The 18,104-nt window shown below is 35.9% G+C and overlaps 1 protein-coding gene across 15 annotated transcripts in view; it reads left to right on the plus strand.

The window, feature by feature from the left end:
- Window positions 1–18,104, plus strand: part of LOC131573653 (ankyrin repeat and sterile alpha motif domain-containing protein 1B-like) — a 409,781-nt gene that overhangs the window by 217,333 nt on the left and 174,344 nt on the right. For 12 of the 15 annotated variants that reach the window (XM_058827809.1, XM_058827811.1, XM_058827810.1 and 9 more), the window contains exon 1: window positions 1,468–1,668. In XM_058827809.1, coding sequence (XP_058683792.1) covers window positions 1,468–1,668 — 201 coding nt within the window. Of the gene's footprint in view, window positions 1–1,467; window positions 1,669–18,104 lie in introns of those variants that run through there. The other 3 variants (XM_058827806.1, XM_058827807.1, XM_058827808.1) reach the window with 1 other exon arrangement.

Here is an 18,104-nt window from a genome sequence, read left to right on the forward strand (position 1 = left end):
CATATTACCCCCTTGACAAAAACCTATAATTTCCTCATGCTGGAATTAAATTCCTCCTTAGAGATGGTCATTGCTCAAGATTCACAAAGGATAAGAAAAACAAAAAAGTAATTAATGTGCTCGATAAATGAAGCACCAGTGACAGGGTTCCTTCTAGAATTGTACCCTGAATGTACCTATTTCCTGCCTTTTTTTGCTAAGTCCTTTCATATGGTTATGAAAAACTAAAGTTTAGTAAACATTCCTTTCAGAACAAAGGAATAAAACATTTCCATCTCAAGAGAAACTGTCATAAAGATGTAATGCAGATAGAAAATACACCATCAGGTATTTAGTTTCTTATGCAGAAAATGAATTTTCCGCTCATTCAAAATTCATAACCTTTTTTTTTTCCCCAGTTATAGTTGATAAAATTTAAATCTTCTCTAGAAATCATGCAAATCTTGTATGTCTACTTGCTATCATTCACATTTTTGTAAGAAAGGGTATAAACTTACAATTTTATTCTTTTAATTATTCATTTGAAATGGTGACCTTTTCAGTTTGAATTATTATATGTTGGCATGAAGATTTTCTTGTGTCTTATAATATTTTACAGTTGGAGAAATCATGCAGATAATCTAATTACTTTGACTAAAATTGTTGTGCCTTTTATGTCTTTTGCTGTACTATACGAGAGAAACTGTGAAATATATTAATTATCGATTCATTAAAGGGTTTTGTTATTATATAAGCAGAGATGCAGACCACTACCTATCTTACATTAAAGGGGGAAAGGGGAAGGCATAGTAAACCATGCCATGGGCTATGCTTTAAGTATTGCATTTCTTAATGTCTTGTGAAATGTAAAAATCTACAACAAATAGATATGTAAAGCGTAACTGGTATGAAGATTCTATTCAGATTTAAGTGCTCTAGGTTGCTTTTGAATCTTGCTATTTTCTGCATTTGTTTTGACTGCTCTCATCATTCAAGATTGACGCTTGGATGGGTGTGTAGGAGGAAGCAGCAGCAGCAGGCTTACAGCTTGCAGACAAAAAAAAAAATCTGCCTTATCTGATGGCTATTATTGAAAATGCGAGGTGTAGCCTAGGCTGGGTAATGAAGGGGAGCGAGCGAGGGGGAGCAAGAAGCATGGAGCTGCATACTGATGAGTGTAGGAGTACTTGATAAAAAGAATTCTTGCTGCTGGCAGTGCATTGCTCATTGTGGAGTATTCCAACAATCACATATAACGGAGAACAGCTTAGCTGACAGCTTGATATGCTTTTTTTTTTTTTTTTCCCCTACTGTATGACGTACTGGTCTGTAGTAAAGATTAATAACCAAGAAATGTAGAGCTGCGATCAGATCTTACGTTATATACTGCCCGGAAAACTATGTTTTACTTCTGACTTTTCTGTTTGCTGAAAACATTAATCTGTCAAGCTGGCGGGCTCGTTTGATACCAACTTTTCCAGGAACACGATGTGGCAATGCCACCTCTCAGCCCAGGACTACCGCTATTATCCAGTGGATGGTTATTCGTTGCTTAAACGCCTCCCTCTTCACCCTCCTACAGGACCCCGATGCCCTGTCCAGACAGTGGGACAATGGTTGGAAAATATTGGGCTACCTCAGTATGAAAACCACTTGCTGGCTAATGGATTTGACAATGTGCAATTCATGGTAAGAAATCTTCCGTGCATAGCTGTGTCTATACACTGTAGCTGCCTTTTTTGTCTGTCTCTTATGTGCTCATAAGAACCTTAGAGCTATTCTGCATTGCACTAAGATCTGTTTAGTGTTTCACTTTTCTATGTGTAGCTGAATTAATATATAAGCTGCCTTTTTATAAACTTCCAGACTGTACACATTACAAAAGAGTTTAGCCTGAAATTTGGTAAAATAAAAACTGAGTATTAATGTTCTTTCTCTCCCTCATCGATCCTCCGATTAAAGAAGAAAAATGCACAGTTCTTTTAATCCATTGCAGGATTTTCATAGTATGAAAAAGCTGCAAACACCCCTTTCTGCAGTACATCACATTCTTACTTTTATTTCAACATTAACTTGTAATGATAATTAAAGAACATGCAATGCCATTTTTGCCATGAGAGGTATTTTAATAACAGAAAATTATTTAATGAAATGTGCTCTCTCTGCAAGTAATTCTGGATGTCTCGGTTAAATATTTTTTGCATCTCAGATAATCAGGCTATGGGATTCACTTGTTGAAACCTATGCCCTGGGAGAAAAAGTAATGCATTCCTATTAATTGTTCCATTTTCATGTTTTAACTCTCGGCATTTATCAGGAATGTTTGAATGAAATGAAATTTTAGTTAGGTCAGGATTTACAGTATCACCATGTGGTGTAAGGTAACAGACCTGTCATGCACAAACTTTCCACTGAAATGAATATTGACAGTAAAGACAGAAGCTTACTTGTACAGTTGTTATATAATCACTTTTCTACCTGATTCAGTATTCCTTCTTCTTGAGGCTCATCCAAAAGCCCTGACTCCATTACTTAAAAAGTATCAGAGATTAAAACATATTTTAAAATGTCTTTGAAATATACTTTAAGTACCCATATATATATTGGAACAATTCTAACTTTTCATAACTTTTATCTGCCATATAAGAAGCAGAAGTGAAATGACATGAATATTATAGCAATAAAATCATCACATGAGTTGTGTCCTTTCTCTTTAAATTATTTTGCCAACATCATTATATGCTTTTGGAATACTGACCAAAAAAATTAAGGAACATATCTCTGCCATTTTCACATTATAATAGTGCAGATGTTTCTTCCTGTTTTTACATGGCTGGCATGTGATCATTTGCTTAGATCAGTAAAAATCATTGTAATCTGTACCTTTAAATATTCTTTAAAACAAATCTGTGCTGTCAGCCCAGCAATATGGGGGAAAAAAAAAGGTGTATCATGCTGCAGTTTCCCCAAAATGTAACATATTCTTATATATGTTGTAGCATTAGTTACATAAGTAGGTGATCATTTAGTCTTAAAGAGGTTACAAAAGGAAACTGTTCACAGGAGGCTGTAGGTGGCATAACAAATGCAGAGGGGTACACTTACCACTGGTAAATTATGAGCACCAGAGAAGTCAAATAATTGCCCTGGAGGGCTTTTCAATTGTACCCTGGCTCCGGAAGGGCCTGAAACATGTCCTCAGGGAATTTCTATGACTTTCCTACATCTCTTATTACTGTACTTATGTAAACATACAAATTACATACAAGATTTTGTTATGCAATATACAAACCAAACTTCTAATGTATTAGGCAGATTAAGATTAATACTTCTCTGTTACCCGGTGTTTTCTGGTAGTTTTAAGCTTTTTTGATATGCTACAGATAAAATACATAATTACTCTTAACATTAGCTGAGGTAGCATGCACTGAATGGAAGATTAGACTTATAAATCAAATAACAATAAAAGAGCTGTGAAATTGTGTAATAATAAAAAAAATGTATTATTTCAATAGTTTTATAATTTCCAATTTATTGATTTAACTATTCATCACACTTTCACATCTTTTGGTTTTTGTCTACCAGAAATCAAATATCTCCTATATTTTATTGGAAATAAACCACTGATTTCTTTTTATATTACTCCTTTGAGTACATCAGTACATTATGTAAGAAAAGCCTCTCTTGAAAAATTTAAATGAGTGTTTTAAAAGCTATTTTTCATCCTATCCAAAATATTAAAGGGAAAATTAAACTTAGAAAGTATATAGAAAAATGAGAGGAGAAATATCTGCTATGCTGAGGAAAATTCAGATGATTCCAAACTTAGTATGTTGTATTCTTCCTTAATATGACAGAACAGCTTTACCTTTATTACAGTGGTTTATATATTAAACTAGAGCTTAAAATCTTATTAACTCAAATGTTTCAGATAGGTTAGCTGTTTTGCGTTGAAGAAATCCAATAGTTCAATGCAGTAAAAATCCGTTAAGACATATTTTTTATTCATTCTGTACTATATTCCTGCTTTTGTTTTTTCTGGAAGCACATTCTGACCTGCATTTATCCATTCTGTTGCCTAAGCAACAACCATCACACTCCTATTAAGTATGATTTAGTAGTACAGGTCTTACTAGCTGTTCAGAACAGAAGAGGGAATATCACAATGTTATAATTAATGTCCATGGAATAACATACATCTGAGAACAAATATATCCCATACATGCTATTCTCAACAGCGAAATTATATTAATTAAATTAACATTTTAATAAAAAGGTAATTTTCTGATAAAAAGATTTCATGGTTAATCGTTCATTAGATCATGGAAATTAACTCCTTGTGTTTAGTCTCTCTTGGGCATTAGGAAAGTTATTCACTAGACTGTAGTTGGAATTAGGAAGATTTGTTTGTCTTGCCTGAAGTGTGTGGACTTTATATGAAGAAACAGCTGGATTCCTATTAACTTTACAGTATAAATATTTTTCAGTACTTCATCAATGTGTATGTTTTAAAAATGCATTGAAACATATTATTTAAAAAATTAGCATTTATTCATTAAATACTTTACTTCTATTTACAGCATGTTTGCGCACATAGCAAGTGCAGCTCCTACCCACTGTTAGTGTCGTGCAGGAATGACACTTCCATAATATTTAGTAGGCCCCAGACAGATTCATTCCCAAGATGTGGTTCACATGTGCTTGAATATGTACATGAATACACGGTCATCATTAACTTTGGTAATTTGTTGTGTAATAGGCTGCAGTGTCCTTCAGATGTAAAAATTTGTAGTGACTTTGTGCAGATACTCTGTATTTGAAGATGCAGATGATACTGCAGTTTCTTAATGTGAAGGCTATTTTGCAGGTAAACCAATTCCAAAGTGCAAGAAAACAATTTAACAGGTCATAAATCAAAGTATATGAACTAGATTTAAACAATAACAAAACTTATACATCTTTTTGATGCATAGATACGACGGATATCCCTGGGAAAAGCTTTAATTTTAGGCAGACTTGCAGGCCTACATCACTTAGTATGCTGAGGGGAAAAATAGAAGTTGACTTGCAGAGAAACAGATGTAAATATAAAAATGTGTGAGGTCACTAAAAGCTCTCATGCAGTTTTCTACAACTGTGAAACTTCATCAAAGACTCCATTCTGGGTTCACAGAGATAAAAGCAGTTCAATCAAATCATTGCCCAGTGGGGACTAGTTCTGATTAAGGACTGTATATGACTATCTATTTGTAGGTTGTCCTAATCATCTAAGATATTCTGAAGTTTTATCCCTTATTATTGAAGTCTGATGAAAAAAAGTCTCTTAAAAAGATTCATTAAACACACTATGACAGAAACCAGCATTCAAAGTAAGTTAACAGAGAAATATGAAGCATTTTATTATATTTTTGACATTCTAAAGCCTGATGCATAAGATAGCATGTTCACTATCAACAGTTAATATTTGCATTACCGTCTAGGCTTTCATTGCTACTTTTAAAAGACATTCATCTCTACCCCTCCAAGTACTTATGTGGGTTACATTGCCTAATGGTCTAAGTATTGCGTAAGTGGTTTGCTTTTGTTTTTGTTTTTTTTTAGTTCACTCTTTTTCACTGTTGGAAAACAGACATAGAGTGACAGCAGGGTGGGATTTAAAACTCATACATTTGATACAAGAGGCATTAATTCTCAGGATACCTACTGACATAATGTTCAACAGATCAAGTCAGTTGCTTAAATGTAGGTGTCTAGTACCAATTCAAATACCATAGGGAACCAGGAGATCTAGACAAGGCTGACAATATTGCTGAGGACCAGAGACAGCCAGGCCCTTCATGATTAGCAGCTCAAGTTCAGGTGCGGTATCACTGAGCTCCTCAGGCACCTGTAGTGTCCTTATGCTTTTGCAGCTGAAATGAATCTTAAATTACAGTTTGTGACATGTCTAGAAACTGAACATGGATGTCTTGAGCTTCCATTTATTTGTATATGCCTTTCTTTACCTTCTAATAATTTTCTGTATTGTATTCATCCTGTGAACTTACCTGCAGAAGTATTGACCAGGTATCTCACTGGTAGGCATGGTCTACCTTCTCAATTCCCCTTAGCTGACTGCTTTGGATGTAGTTTTGAGTTAAATTTTGTCTTTTCTTTCTCCCTTCCTCACTCTTTCTTTCTTTGCTTTTTTTCTTTAATTTTTTTTTTTTTTTTGCTTGTTCTGGAGGTTGATTAGCAGAAGTTTATCTGAAGACTCTCTTCTCTCAGGTGTCATTCCTAGGAATTGCTCCTCTGGAATACACAGTAATTCTTCTTGCCTTTAATCTCTCTTGAGGATCTTAAACTCTGTATCAAGTATAGAGGACAGAAGCAATTTTATTTCCTTAGAGTGAAACATACCTAAAAGAAAATCTCTATATGCATTAGCTCCAAGTCCTGCAGTTGTGGAGGCCATCAGATCTTTTGACCAAAAATATCTAGGGCAGAGATTGATGATTTAGACATTAGATGAAAGCTAAAAAAGTCCCTGTCAGTTTCTCAACACCTTTCTTAAATTAACGGTGTGGCTAGTGATGAAAAAGAGTCCAATTTTAGATAAGGCTTCTAGTCTGTAGTGACTTTCGTGTCTTCCAGAAACCAACCCCTAACAATCTGAGCAACCTCTGCAGCATCCAGGCTTTCAGCTCTCCAGGCCCATAATGGCTACTGCTGGGACTCATTGGGATACTCGTGCATTATCTGGACCCTAAGAAGACATTGTCTGTGTGTAGTTTACCCAGAAATTAAGAACTGTTTAAGGCAACCTTAAAATTGTCTGTTGATAAGTTGGTGATATACAGCAAGCCATACTTTCAGCAGAGTCCACTGATGCTGGAATAAGCTGTGTTTTAAGATTTACTACACATCTAATAAAATCTTAGAATATATTCCTGGACTCACAAGTTTTGGGCTTCACTCTTGCACCCAAGACTTGCTTTTAGCTTCATTGCAGATCTACAGAACCTAACACTAAGAATGTGGAGCTTGTCTCAGTACCAGTGTAGCCTTGGCTTATTGCATCTCTCATTCTGGTGCCTTCTGAGTCTTCTCCTTCACCCCAGTAACCATTGCACCTGTAGGTCCTCAGGTGGACCACCTTTCCCCTTAGCTCAAAGAGAATGGGGCAGATTTAAATTTCAAATATAAACAATTACATGTCTACACATCAGTAGATGTTTAGGACTGTGTTCAGTTGCCCTCATATTGAAATTGAGATGTCTGGGACATCTGTGTAGGCTTGGACTTTATGGTACAGGATCTGTAAAATAGCCATATCTGTCTGGAGCTTCAGTCAGATTCCAAGCAATGTACATTTGCAGCACCTCAGATGACTCTAAATTCATTTCTGTGGGTGACTAAGTGAAGCACCTAATCAGACATTAAATCCAATGGAGCATAGAATGCAATTTAGCTGGGTGGCTGAATAACTATTAGGGTAGTTATTTGAGGATAAATTAAAGCAGATTCATCTGATCAGCTGAACCACTGTCTAGGCTGTATTGATGGTTTTGTAACAGATCTCCTTAAGCGATAATGTAGACACAAAATTTTTGATGGTTGATTTTGGGCTAGAATCCATACAGGGTTCACTGAAAACAAAACACAAATTATTTTCATTAGAGCTTTTCCTCCTCCCTCAGAACATGTAGCCCTGAGGCTTCAAGATCTTTTTCATCCTAGTAGGAATTCTTACTATAGAAACTGCAAATTAGAGCTCAGGTGGGTGCCGGAGTTGAAGATTGTGCCTGTCATCCTGCAACAGCAGTGGGTCTAACAAATAATGCCATTCCACATGCTCCTGTTAATGCTTCTGTCATGGTATTCCTCAAGCTAGTCAAGAGACAGAAGGGCTTATTAATGTACTACCCAGTATTGCATGTGTAAATAATAGCTTGCACTGTCTTTCTCTCTTGAGGTTTCCAGCAAGTCTGCTTCATCCTGTGTGAGTGCATGCAGCTGTGGAGAGGTAGTGCTCATTCCCCAGTGGAAGGGGAGTTTAGAGGAATCTGCTTCATGTTTATAAATCTTTATATGTATTGTGTGTGTGAAAAGCACAGCACTGCAGGTTGGGATCCTGCAGTTAATAGAGGACTTTATAAAAATGTTGGCAGTAATGATCACTTGACAGAGACATGAAGTTTTTGTGTATTTGCCTCAAATAGTTGATTCATAAGGAATCTACCTCCAAACAGACTGTTGGCTTCATTAAGAGATGCTGGGTGTGGTGGATCCTTTGAGAGTCAGAGGGAGTATGTTTTCATCTAAACCTGTCATAGCAATTGTATATTTAAGTAACAATCAGGGATTAGTCCATCTGCCTGTATGTTAGGTTCTGCTAAGTTAATCTTTAGGTGAGGGTTTCTCTGGTTGTTCTGGAATATTTGGCCATCTTCAATTAAATGTTGTTCCACATGAGGTTGTACATACAAGGCAGAGAGACAGGACATTGGCTGCACTCTTGGTCAGCCATCCAGATGCCAGAATCTTGAGTGGAATCTTTGCAGTCACCTCTGCCATTCAGGTTAGTGACACTTGGTGCGTATTTGCTACTTTGCTAAGCTCAGTCTTAGAGGAAAGAGCTTATCCAAGGTCCACAGCAATGTATTGGTCTCAGTCATACCCTCCCTAGGAACAAAGGGCCAAATCTAGATGTGTTGAAGCTATCACATGTAGTCACCACTAACAATGACACTATTTCATGGTATATATCTCTGAATATGATACATGAGGACTGGAATTAGTCCCATCCGTTCTAGCAATATGTTAGATATTAATGTTAAACAGGGTGTTTAAGCTAAAAGCCTGCCTAGTGCAGACAATGGCCTCACTTTGATGTACAAACACTGATGAGCTGTATTTTGAGACTACATATGTGGGGAATTGGCTATTGACCCTAAATACAATTTTATGAGAAACTAGTAGCAAGTATTTCATCTTAAAGCTAGTTTGATAAAGTGTATGAAAACTCTAATAACCAGAATGAACCATGACATCTTAGTAACTCATAAAATAATAGGTATAATGCTAGTAAAGTGTTCTTGCTATGTATTTAAGGCCAAACCTTCCAACTGATTATGTTGACCAAAAGGAGCAATGGTAAACCTTCAAGAATTAGAAATGTTTGTGTATAGAGTGATGTGTATGATGATGTTCTTGATAACTGATGAAAGTTATGGAAAACTTGACAAAATGTAAACATTGTTTAAAGTAACAGAAAAAGCAAAGATTAAACAAGGCAGAAAATCTAGGAAGTTTTATGCTTCAGGGCAAAAAATTGAAGATTCACAGGACAATCAGTTTTTAGTTCTATTTACAGTTTTCAAACGAATGTCCTGTATGTAATAAGAAGTTACAGCTTATTCTTAATTATTCCATATGGGAATAATTTTAAATAAAATTAAATTTAAAAAAAAACAAACAACAAAACAAACAGAATGAAAGAAATTTTCAAAGCAACATAGTATATAGTTGTATATATTACTGGTTTAGAGCAACATTGTCCAACAAGAAGCAATTAAATGGTGTCTGGAACAGTAGATAAATTTCAAATAATAACAAATTTCCTAAGTTAAAGGACAGAGCAGTACAGAGTGGCTTGATTGTAGATAATGGCATGGTGGGACTCTAAAGGAGTTTTCAGGCAAAGATTAATGACTGCAAAGAGATAACTGGAAATAAACATGATTCTTGGGCATGTTATCCTATTTGAAGGAGGACCGGATGATGTAAGAAAAGCTTGGGTAGTTATCTGAACAAGGATTAATGCTGATCAAAAAACAGAAACATTATAAGTTAAAGAAAGAATACATTGTGAAAGAACAGATAAATAATCAAAATGCAAAAAGGAAAAAAAAATAGGAGGGAAAATGCAATGTCATTAACTGTGTGAGTAGAATATATTCAGAGAAGTTTTTCTCAATATGCTTTAGCTAAAAGAACTATTAAAAAAGCTACAGCCACTTCTGGAATCAGATAAAATTCATTTTAGTTTTGCATTAAGAGCAAAATATAATAATTAGTCAAGTAAAGTGTTAATGAAGACCACTGAGAAATTGGAGGAAGAGAAACAGTGAGAGTAATCATATTGCAAACAGACAAAAGAGCACTTGGTTAATTAGAATATCTGAATCATCTGGCTTAGGTGCTGTTTGATGAAGAGCTTTAACAAACTGAAGAGACAATACCAAATCCTTTAACAATCATTTTTGAGAACTTCTGGAGAATGAAAAAATTATTAGAGGACAACTAAAATAAAAATGTAGTACTAATATGTACATCAGATCACAGGATTCTTCCTCAGGATAGATTTCCAATCTCCTGGGCTCTTTGGCTTCAGCCATTCACCATACAACCTTTGCCTAAATCAAGGAGGAAATGTATGGTGGTGTTGCTGGCAACAGAAAATTACTGTCATTAGCACTGACTGGTAGAGAGAAAATGGGGAAGTATACAGAATGCTGCAATGGGATGTAATGGGAAGAGAATAAAAGCTAAATGAAGTAACTCAGCAGTTAGGAGATGAACTATTTAAAGAAAGCCAGTAAAGAAACAGATGTACTGTACAACACATTGTGACCCCCATAATTTAGATGAGAAATTATTTTCTGTCAAAAGCAACTAGTTCGACAAGGGAGACGAGCTTAGTTTTGCTAATGAAACTACAGCTACCTTTTAAAAGCTGGTTTAGAATGATGTACCAGGATTGCCATGCAAGTAAGCCATTCGTGGTACAGTTTGCCTGACTGCTTCTAAATTTCTCAGGTATCTAAATTTACTGCCCTTCAGTTTGGAAATCTTTTGTTTTCCCACATATTGGTGAATTTTTTGCCTTCTCCTGCACACAATACCCATATATCTTTATGGTACCAACACCCCAGCATCTGTTTTAACCTTGGCAATGACGAAAGCATTTTGTCATTGCCCTGTGTAGCCTTTAGGACCATGCTGTCCATTCTGTCTGTTCATACACTCACGATTTTGCATACACATATTACACAAAAAGGTAATTCCTTACAATGAAATGTTCTACGTGTTTAGAAATGAAGAACTGGAGAGTTACAGTACCTGGGTGACCTCAGTTTACCCATCCTGTTAACAAGCCTTATGAGAGAGTCTTCAATCACAGCTTGCTTTACTAATTTTTTTCCTTCAAAATTCCTTTCTCATTAAGTGTACTGAGATTTGAGTATGCACAGGAACATATTTCAAAGAACTAGCAGTTAAAATAAGACCTTTGTTATTTTTCTAATGCTGCATTGCTTAAATTTTATGACTTTAGCCCAATATTAATTTAAAACAATAATGAGACCCTTAAACTGCCTTTATTTGTCATTCAGAAGTGATGTACATGTTTTTCTGGATCATTAGAAAAAAATACCTGTTTATCTGAGCATGCATTTGCATTTTAGAAACTGGGATAAAAACAGCTAGAAAACATAAAACTATAGTACTTCAGGTTATAACTTGAGGCAATTGAAAATAAGTAAATGCAGTTAGAAACGCTTTTGTCACATTTTTTGTGTCAGAAGTCACCTCCAAAACTGCCCGTGCTTCACATGGGTCAAAGCACAAGCTCAGTTGTAAGAAAGTTTGATGTTCTTGATTTTACATGGGACAAAAGATACATTCTTAAATCTGCTGAAAGTAAAGTAAGGGCCCAGTGTAGACAAAGCAAGCTGCTGTGTCTAAACTATGATTTTATTCCACATATGCATAATTGGTTGAATTAACAGAAAGCTTTTGTTCATTGTAAATACAAGGTCACAATGAAATTCACACCTGGTCTCTGGTCTTGTTCTTAGCCCAGTCCGGATTGAAATACATTTTCGGTAAAACAAGAAATGCAAATGCTACTTTTAATCCCCAAATAATTTACTTCTGTAGTCTTTAAAACACTAAATTAAACATTTCAAACATTTTATTCACTATGGAACATGTTCTATTCTGTATCTTTTCCATTAAACCCCAATTATTGTGCTTGTGGGATAAAATCTCCTTACAGCAATACACTGTATTTGCTTTAGTGGCTAGTACTGATGATACTGAAGGCATATACACTTGTTGAAAATGCAGCCATAGACTTAACTGAAACCTCATCTTTCAGATGTTTATTATTCTTATCTTATGCACTATTTCATTTAATTATTGGAAATGTGATGCTTTAATAACATTATTAGTGGGAAAAACAATGGGTTAAATTCGCAAGATATACCATACCTGATCTAGATTTGTGTTGAAAGCCTTTGATTAGATAATAATTATTTAATTTTTTTTGGCCCGAGGTCTAGACCTAGATGGAAGTTATGACATATAAGAGCAAAAGTATTTGGCAGAAGTGGAAGGTTAAGGTTACTGTGAATAGAAATGAATAAATATTAAAAACTAGAATACCATGAATAAAAATACTCTGGTTAAATACATATCAAATAACCTTTCAATATAAATCTCAAATGGTGTTTTCTCTGAATGCCTACTTAGCAGCCAAAAATTAGTGAAGAGTGGCCCCTCTGTGCACTTATTCCTCTTTGCAGTCAGAAAGAAGGGGGAAAAACCTGTATGTTATTCACTGGTATCTTACAGTTTACACTTTAAAAAAGTATGTTATTTGCTGCAGCTGGTTACAGCTCTTAAATCTCTGAAATGATTGATAGCTTCTGCTCTTCAGAACTATTCACAACTATTTCCCAGCTTTTTCACTTTTTGAGGTTTCCTCTCCCCAGACAGGTCCCCTTTCAATCACACAGTAGGGCCACTTCTTGAAGTAAGTTAAGATGGTGTTTAGAAAGAAATAGCAGTTCTTAGTTGCTATCCTGCATTAAGATAAAAGATTGCACAACTGAGTTGGTTTTTAGCCTTGATCCATTTTTAAATATAGCATGAATATTATAGCCCTGTTTTCTTCTCTGAACTCCCTAGGCATCCCCCTTGTTGCTGGAAAGGAATTACAAATTGACAATGCAAATTATTTTATTTTGTTTTCCATCTCCCTTGGAATTTGGAAATGTGTCTATTCTGTCCATGAGCTTTTTATTTCCTGACATTCTGATTTTTAAGTACTTTTTTTATTACCTATAGAAATAGCAGATCTTTGCTTTCTGCTTAGAAAAATAACTTTATGGAGAAAGAGTGGGATATTATACCAAAGAACCAACATACTGACAAATCTATGATTCTAAGTAATATCAAGCTTTTTGTCAGAAAATTCTTCTCTCACTGCTTGTATGGTTGATTTTCCTCTATCTCCTAACAGTGCTTCAAATATATGTTTGTTTAAAAAGCATTCTGATTTCCCTCATTCTTCAAAAATAAGAAATGGAGACTCAGGGGAAAAGAGAATAAAGAAAACACTTGCTAGGACATGCAGAAGCAGCGTGGTCCATGGAGAATCCATAGGACAGTATATCTAAGGGTCTTCTCTGAGGTCAGCTTTTGATTTGAATTTGAGTTTGGAGAAAATTCCCTTATCTGGCTGAGGGAAATTACATAACTTTTCTGGCCTACATACAGGAAATCAAGAGAGGATCCTGGGATAGAAATATCTGTGTATTTTGAGCTATCTTGTGGACAATTATATGCTTTTGTCTAACTTTTGATGTCCAGATTTCTAAGTACCTTTAGCTGGGAAGAACACTTTCTCAGGAGGGAGTCAGAGGTAGCCAGATTACCTGAGGAATCCCACTGAGTACTTTCAGTTCAATTCTGAATTAAGTCAATGGCAAGGCTTGGACTTAAGCTAAAAATAGTGCAGAATAACAAAACAAGTATTTAATAGTTAATTTAATATTTTTTTTTTTACTTAATCAGGAACATTTTTTCCTGTGTATGAGATTGCTAAATGTAATTTTTCATTATTTTAATTTTTAAGTCATGCTTTTTATTCCATAAACCATATTCAGGGCAAAACAGGTTCTTAACATTCCTCTTGTCTTCCTTAGAGCTGCCTGGGTACCACTTTTCCTTTCTGTTTATTTCTGAGGTTCTCTATGTCTGACCCTTTCCCCCAAAATTCGTTTGGTTTCTGAGATCTCTTTCTGCCTCACCATTCCTGCAGTCTGGGATCTTCTTGGGCAGCCCATGTCCTTCTTTTCTCCATTTCCTCTTTCCTAAGAAGAAATCACCCTATGTCTTTTCTTTGGTCTCCAAATCCAACGAGGGAGAGAGGGACCAGGGGAGGGAGTGAGGAAGGAAGAGAAGATGGGAAGGAGAGGAAAAAAAGAGATGAAATAATCAAAAAACAAAGAGGGGACAGAGGATGCCTGCTTCTCATCCATGTTCTTTTACTAACATAAAATATTTTTACTTGATTTAAAAAGCAGTGGTCCCACCTAATTGGATGTTTTTCACCATGATTTGTCACTCACACCTCAAACCTAACAGAGTTAGTGCTGAGTGAAAACTGGCTTCCTTGTCTGGGCTTTAGATGAGTTCTTGCACAGTTGGCCATGCTTTCCAGAATGCTTCATAGTTCCATGTTATTCTGATTTTTCTATTTTCCAGGGTATCTCAGGCTTCTTATTTACCTGGACAGCTAGCTACAAATTGTGACAAACTTGTCTGATAAAACTATTACACTCAAAATCCTTTAATACACATGGCAAAAGGAAGGAGCAGATTTTGATTTGCTGAAGTGTGAGTGCTCACAGCTAAAACTGAATATAACTGCAGCTGTCCTTTGAATACATATGTAGATAAACACTAAGGTACTTACTGAAACTGAAGAAAGCAATCCCTGAATTTATGCATTGAGAACTAATATACTGTATTTTTCTTTTAATTCTAGCTCTAATTTGTTCTACTTTAATTCTTTATCTGTATAATGGGTATTAAAATGCCACCTTGCTTTGATGGAGTCTTATACATTAATTCATTGTTTGGAGCTGTCTAATATTAATTCAATGAATGTCTAAAAAAAAAATCTTAAGAAAATGAGTCATTCTTACTGTTGAGGTCTTCAATGGTAAACTATATATAAGACATGGACCCACACAGAGAATGATAAAGGCTAAAAAAAGAAATATCAGCTGCCTTATTTTCCAAGTACAATCCATCCTCCTGCACTGAATTCCTGGATTATTCAAAAATATAATTATAGTGTGTGTTTGGGGCCATGTGGGATATGTAACCTGGGGTGAAGGGTAGTTAGCCGGTGTTGAACAATCTGCAGTCTGATATTTTGTAGCTTCGTGACATTCCTATAATATGTAGTGGGGATTAGTAACTCCTGTTTTGTCTGGTTTATTCATTGCAGTGTCTGTTCCTTTTAGGAAGGTGTGCTGGAATCAAGAAATTACCTCAAGTGAAGTCACAGTCTCCCACAATCTTGTCTCACCAGATCAGGAGTATGCTGTTGTGCTGTGCAATTTGTTGATATCATTGGTGTGTTTGGACCAAATATCAGAGGTGTGAGGGACAAGGGAAACTCACAAGTATTCACCAAACTATTAGGAGCAGTTTCTTTTACTGCAAAGAAAAATTTAATTAGAAAAGGCTAGCTCTTGGAGCAATGTGTAAAGTGTCAGTAAACCCCTTGCTTTGAGTTAGGATAGGAGGAGGCCCCAAAGGATCCCTAGTTCTTTGTTACATGCAGTGTCCTTGTATAGAAAGGGGTTGGTGGAAACACTCATCACAATGGCATCAAGAAGAAGGGTGCCAGAAAAGGTGGAGTGACTTGCATGAAGGTTTCCTTGTAACAGAGGGAATGAGGTACTAGAGTGCCAGATTAATGGACTTTGACAGAAGATATCCCAACACCTTAAAAATCAGCTGTGTAGCAACATTGCAGAATCCTTCCACAGTGTTTTGCAACTGAGTTAGTCTGTGTACAGTTAACGTTATCCTAAGAGTGTATCAAGCTGTCCCCTCATTAGTTTTGAACACATTAATTCAGATTTCTAAGAAAATGCAGTACATCATGAGAAGAATAATCAGCCCTTTGGACAAAAAACAGAAGTTTACCTTTATAGAAAAGTCTCTTGAGGACAAATACTGTTTGCTAGTCAGGATGGAGAGTTCAGAGGGCTATATCAAGGTGCTAGGACTATGTGTATGAGACCAATATGTGACTTTAGGTTTCACAGCCAGTACTTGCTTCAGCTGAACACAAGTTGTATAGTGCATTTCTCTGAACAAGTGTGTTCAGATTGGTGGATTTTTTTTTTTCCTTATATTTACTGGTAATAAAAGATTATGCCTTCCATTAGAGATGCAACTAATTTATGGACTGGTGTAAAAATACTTGTGTGAGCATTTGTAACTTCTAACTACTCAGGTATCGGTAGAAAACACAGAACTGTGGTAGTCTAATTACTGCTTTTGTGTTGCATTTGAGGTAAATAAAAGAACATTTTTAAAAGAGTGAAAAGATGTAAATGAAGCAAAGAATGTGTGCAGAAAGAAAGGTCACAATATTAGAACTGTTTCTTAAAATATTTGGACTGGGAATAAGTTGCACAGGAATAAAGAAACAGACATGAAGGGAAAAAGCAGAAACAAAATAGGTAGTTTGCTATCTGGCTTAGACAGAAATCTGATTTTCCATTTGTTTATTTTTTGGATGTGCTTGTTTATTTTTAGGTTTTGGAATTATAAATGTTTTTGTTTAATGGCAAGATACGTAAAATTTGTGGGAAAATTATTTTGAAGCCAGTGGTAGTTAATATTTTATATGAGGTCCAGTTGACAGCTACAAAGTGGTAGCCATGTATTTTTTTTATAGGTTCTGGGTGAGTTACTGCATTATCCATGACGTAGCTACACCAGGCTGCATAAAATGATACTGTGTAATATTAGAAATACGGTGTCAGGAATTGAAAAAGAAATACTAAGAAGTGTAGTGAATCACTCCAGAGTGCACTTCTAACATACAAGTGGCTCCCTAGTTATTTTCCAAAATGGAGCCTTTTCTTTTTAGATAAGGTTAGCATAAATGGAATGTGTTTCACTCATTCTTTGGGATCATTCATGAAGCTGAAAGTGATTTTGGGCAACATGAAAATTGTCCCTGTCCATTACAGGAATTAGATTATGTTTCAGGATTCCTTCTGACCCAAACCAGTCTGTAATTATGTCTCTGTAAAATCATTTAGTTTGGAAAAGACTCAAGATCATCAGGTATGAGCATTACCCTGATACTTCCAATTCCACTGCTTAATGATTTTCCTAAATGCCACATCTATGTGTCTTCTAAATACCTCCAAGGATTGTGACTCAACCTGTTCTTTAGGCACTCTGTTCCAATGCTTGTTGACCCTTTCTTTCATATGCAATCTAAACCTCCCCTGGTGCAGTTTGAGGCCATTTCCTCTTGTCCCATTCCTTGTAACACAGGAGAAGACTGACTCCCACCTGGCTGCACCTTCCTTTCAGATGGCTGTAGAGAGCACTAAGATCCCACCTTAGCAACCTTTTCTCCAGGCTGAACACCCCCAGCTCCCTCAGCCGCTCCAAATCAGACTTCTGCTCCAGACCCTTCCCCAATTCTGTTTCCCTTCTCTGGACTGCTCCCAGCACCTCAGTGTCTTTCCTGTAATGGAGGGCCCAGATCTGGACACAGAATTTGAGATGTGGCCTCACCAGTGCCAAGTACAGGGGGATGATTCTAAATATCCTTTCTTCCATGGTTTCTAAAAGTTTGGGTCTGCCATCATAACAGTTTGGAAAGGTGTGCTTTTACTTCTTTTACTTCTACTCTTGTGGAATATATCTTCCCAAAGTTAATCTTTAAGAAAGATAGTCCAGTTTTCTGTCATCTCCACGACACATTAAAAAAAAAAAAAAAAAGAAAAACAGCTTTGCAGTGCAGGCGTGTTTTGCTGCAGTCTAGAAAAGGCATGGTAAATCAGTTTCCTCCAAATTCTAAGGAGCTGCTGGATTTCATGTATTGATTCAAATTTATGGTAGATTTTTATTTAAGAAAATCAGGTCTTCCTGGGTGTATATATATATATCACTCAGTCTCTGGTGTAGCTAAATGCCCATGTGCTTAACTTTAAACTAGGCCAAAGATGAGAGTGCAGAAAATAGATACATGAGATAAATTATTGGTTTATTTTCCTTTTCTGGGCAGTTTTGGCCAGTAGCAGAAACAC

The sequence above is a fragment of the Poecile atricapillus genome, chromosome Z (genome assembly GCF_030490865.1).
Source record: "Poecile atricapillus isolate bPoeAtr1 chromosome Z, bPoeAtr1.hap1, whole genome shotgun sequence".
NCBI classification, from domain to species: Eukaryota; Metazoa; Chordata; class Aves; order Passeriformes; family Paridae; genus Poecile; species Poecile atricapillus.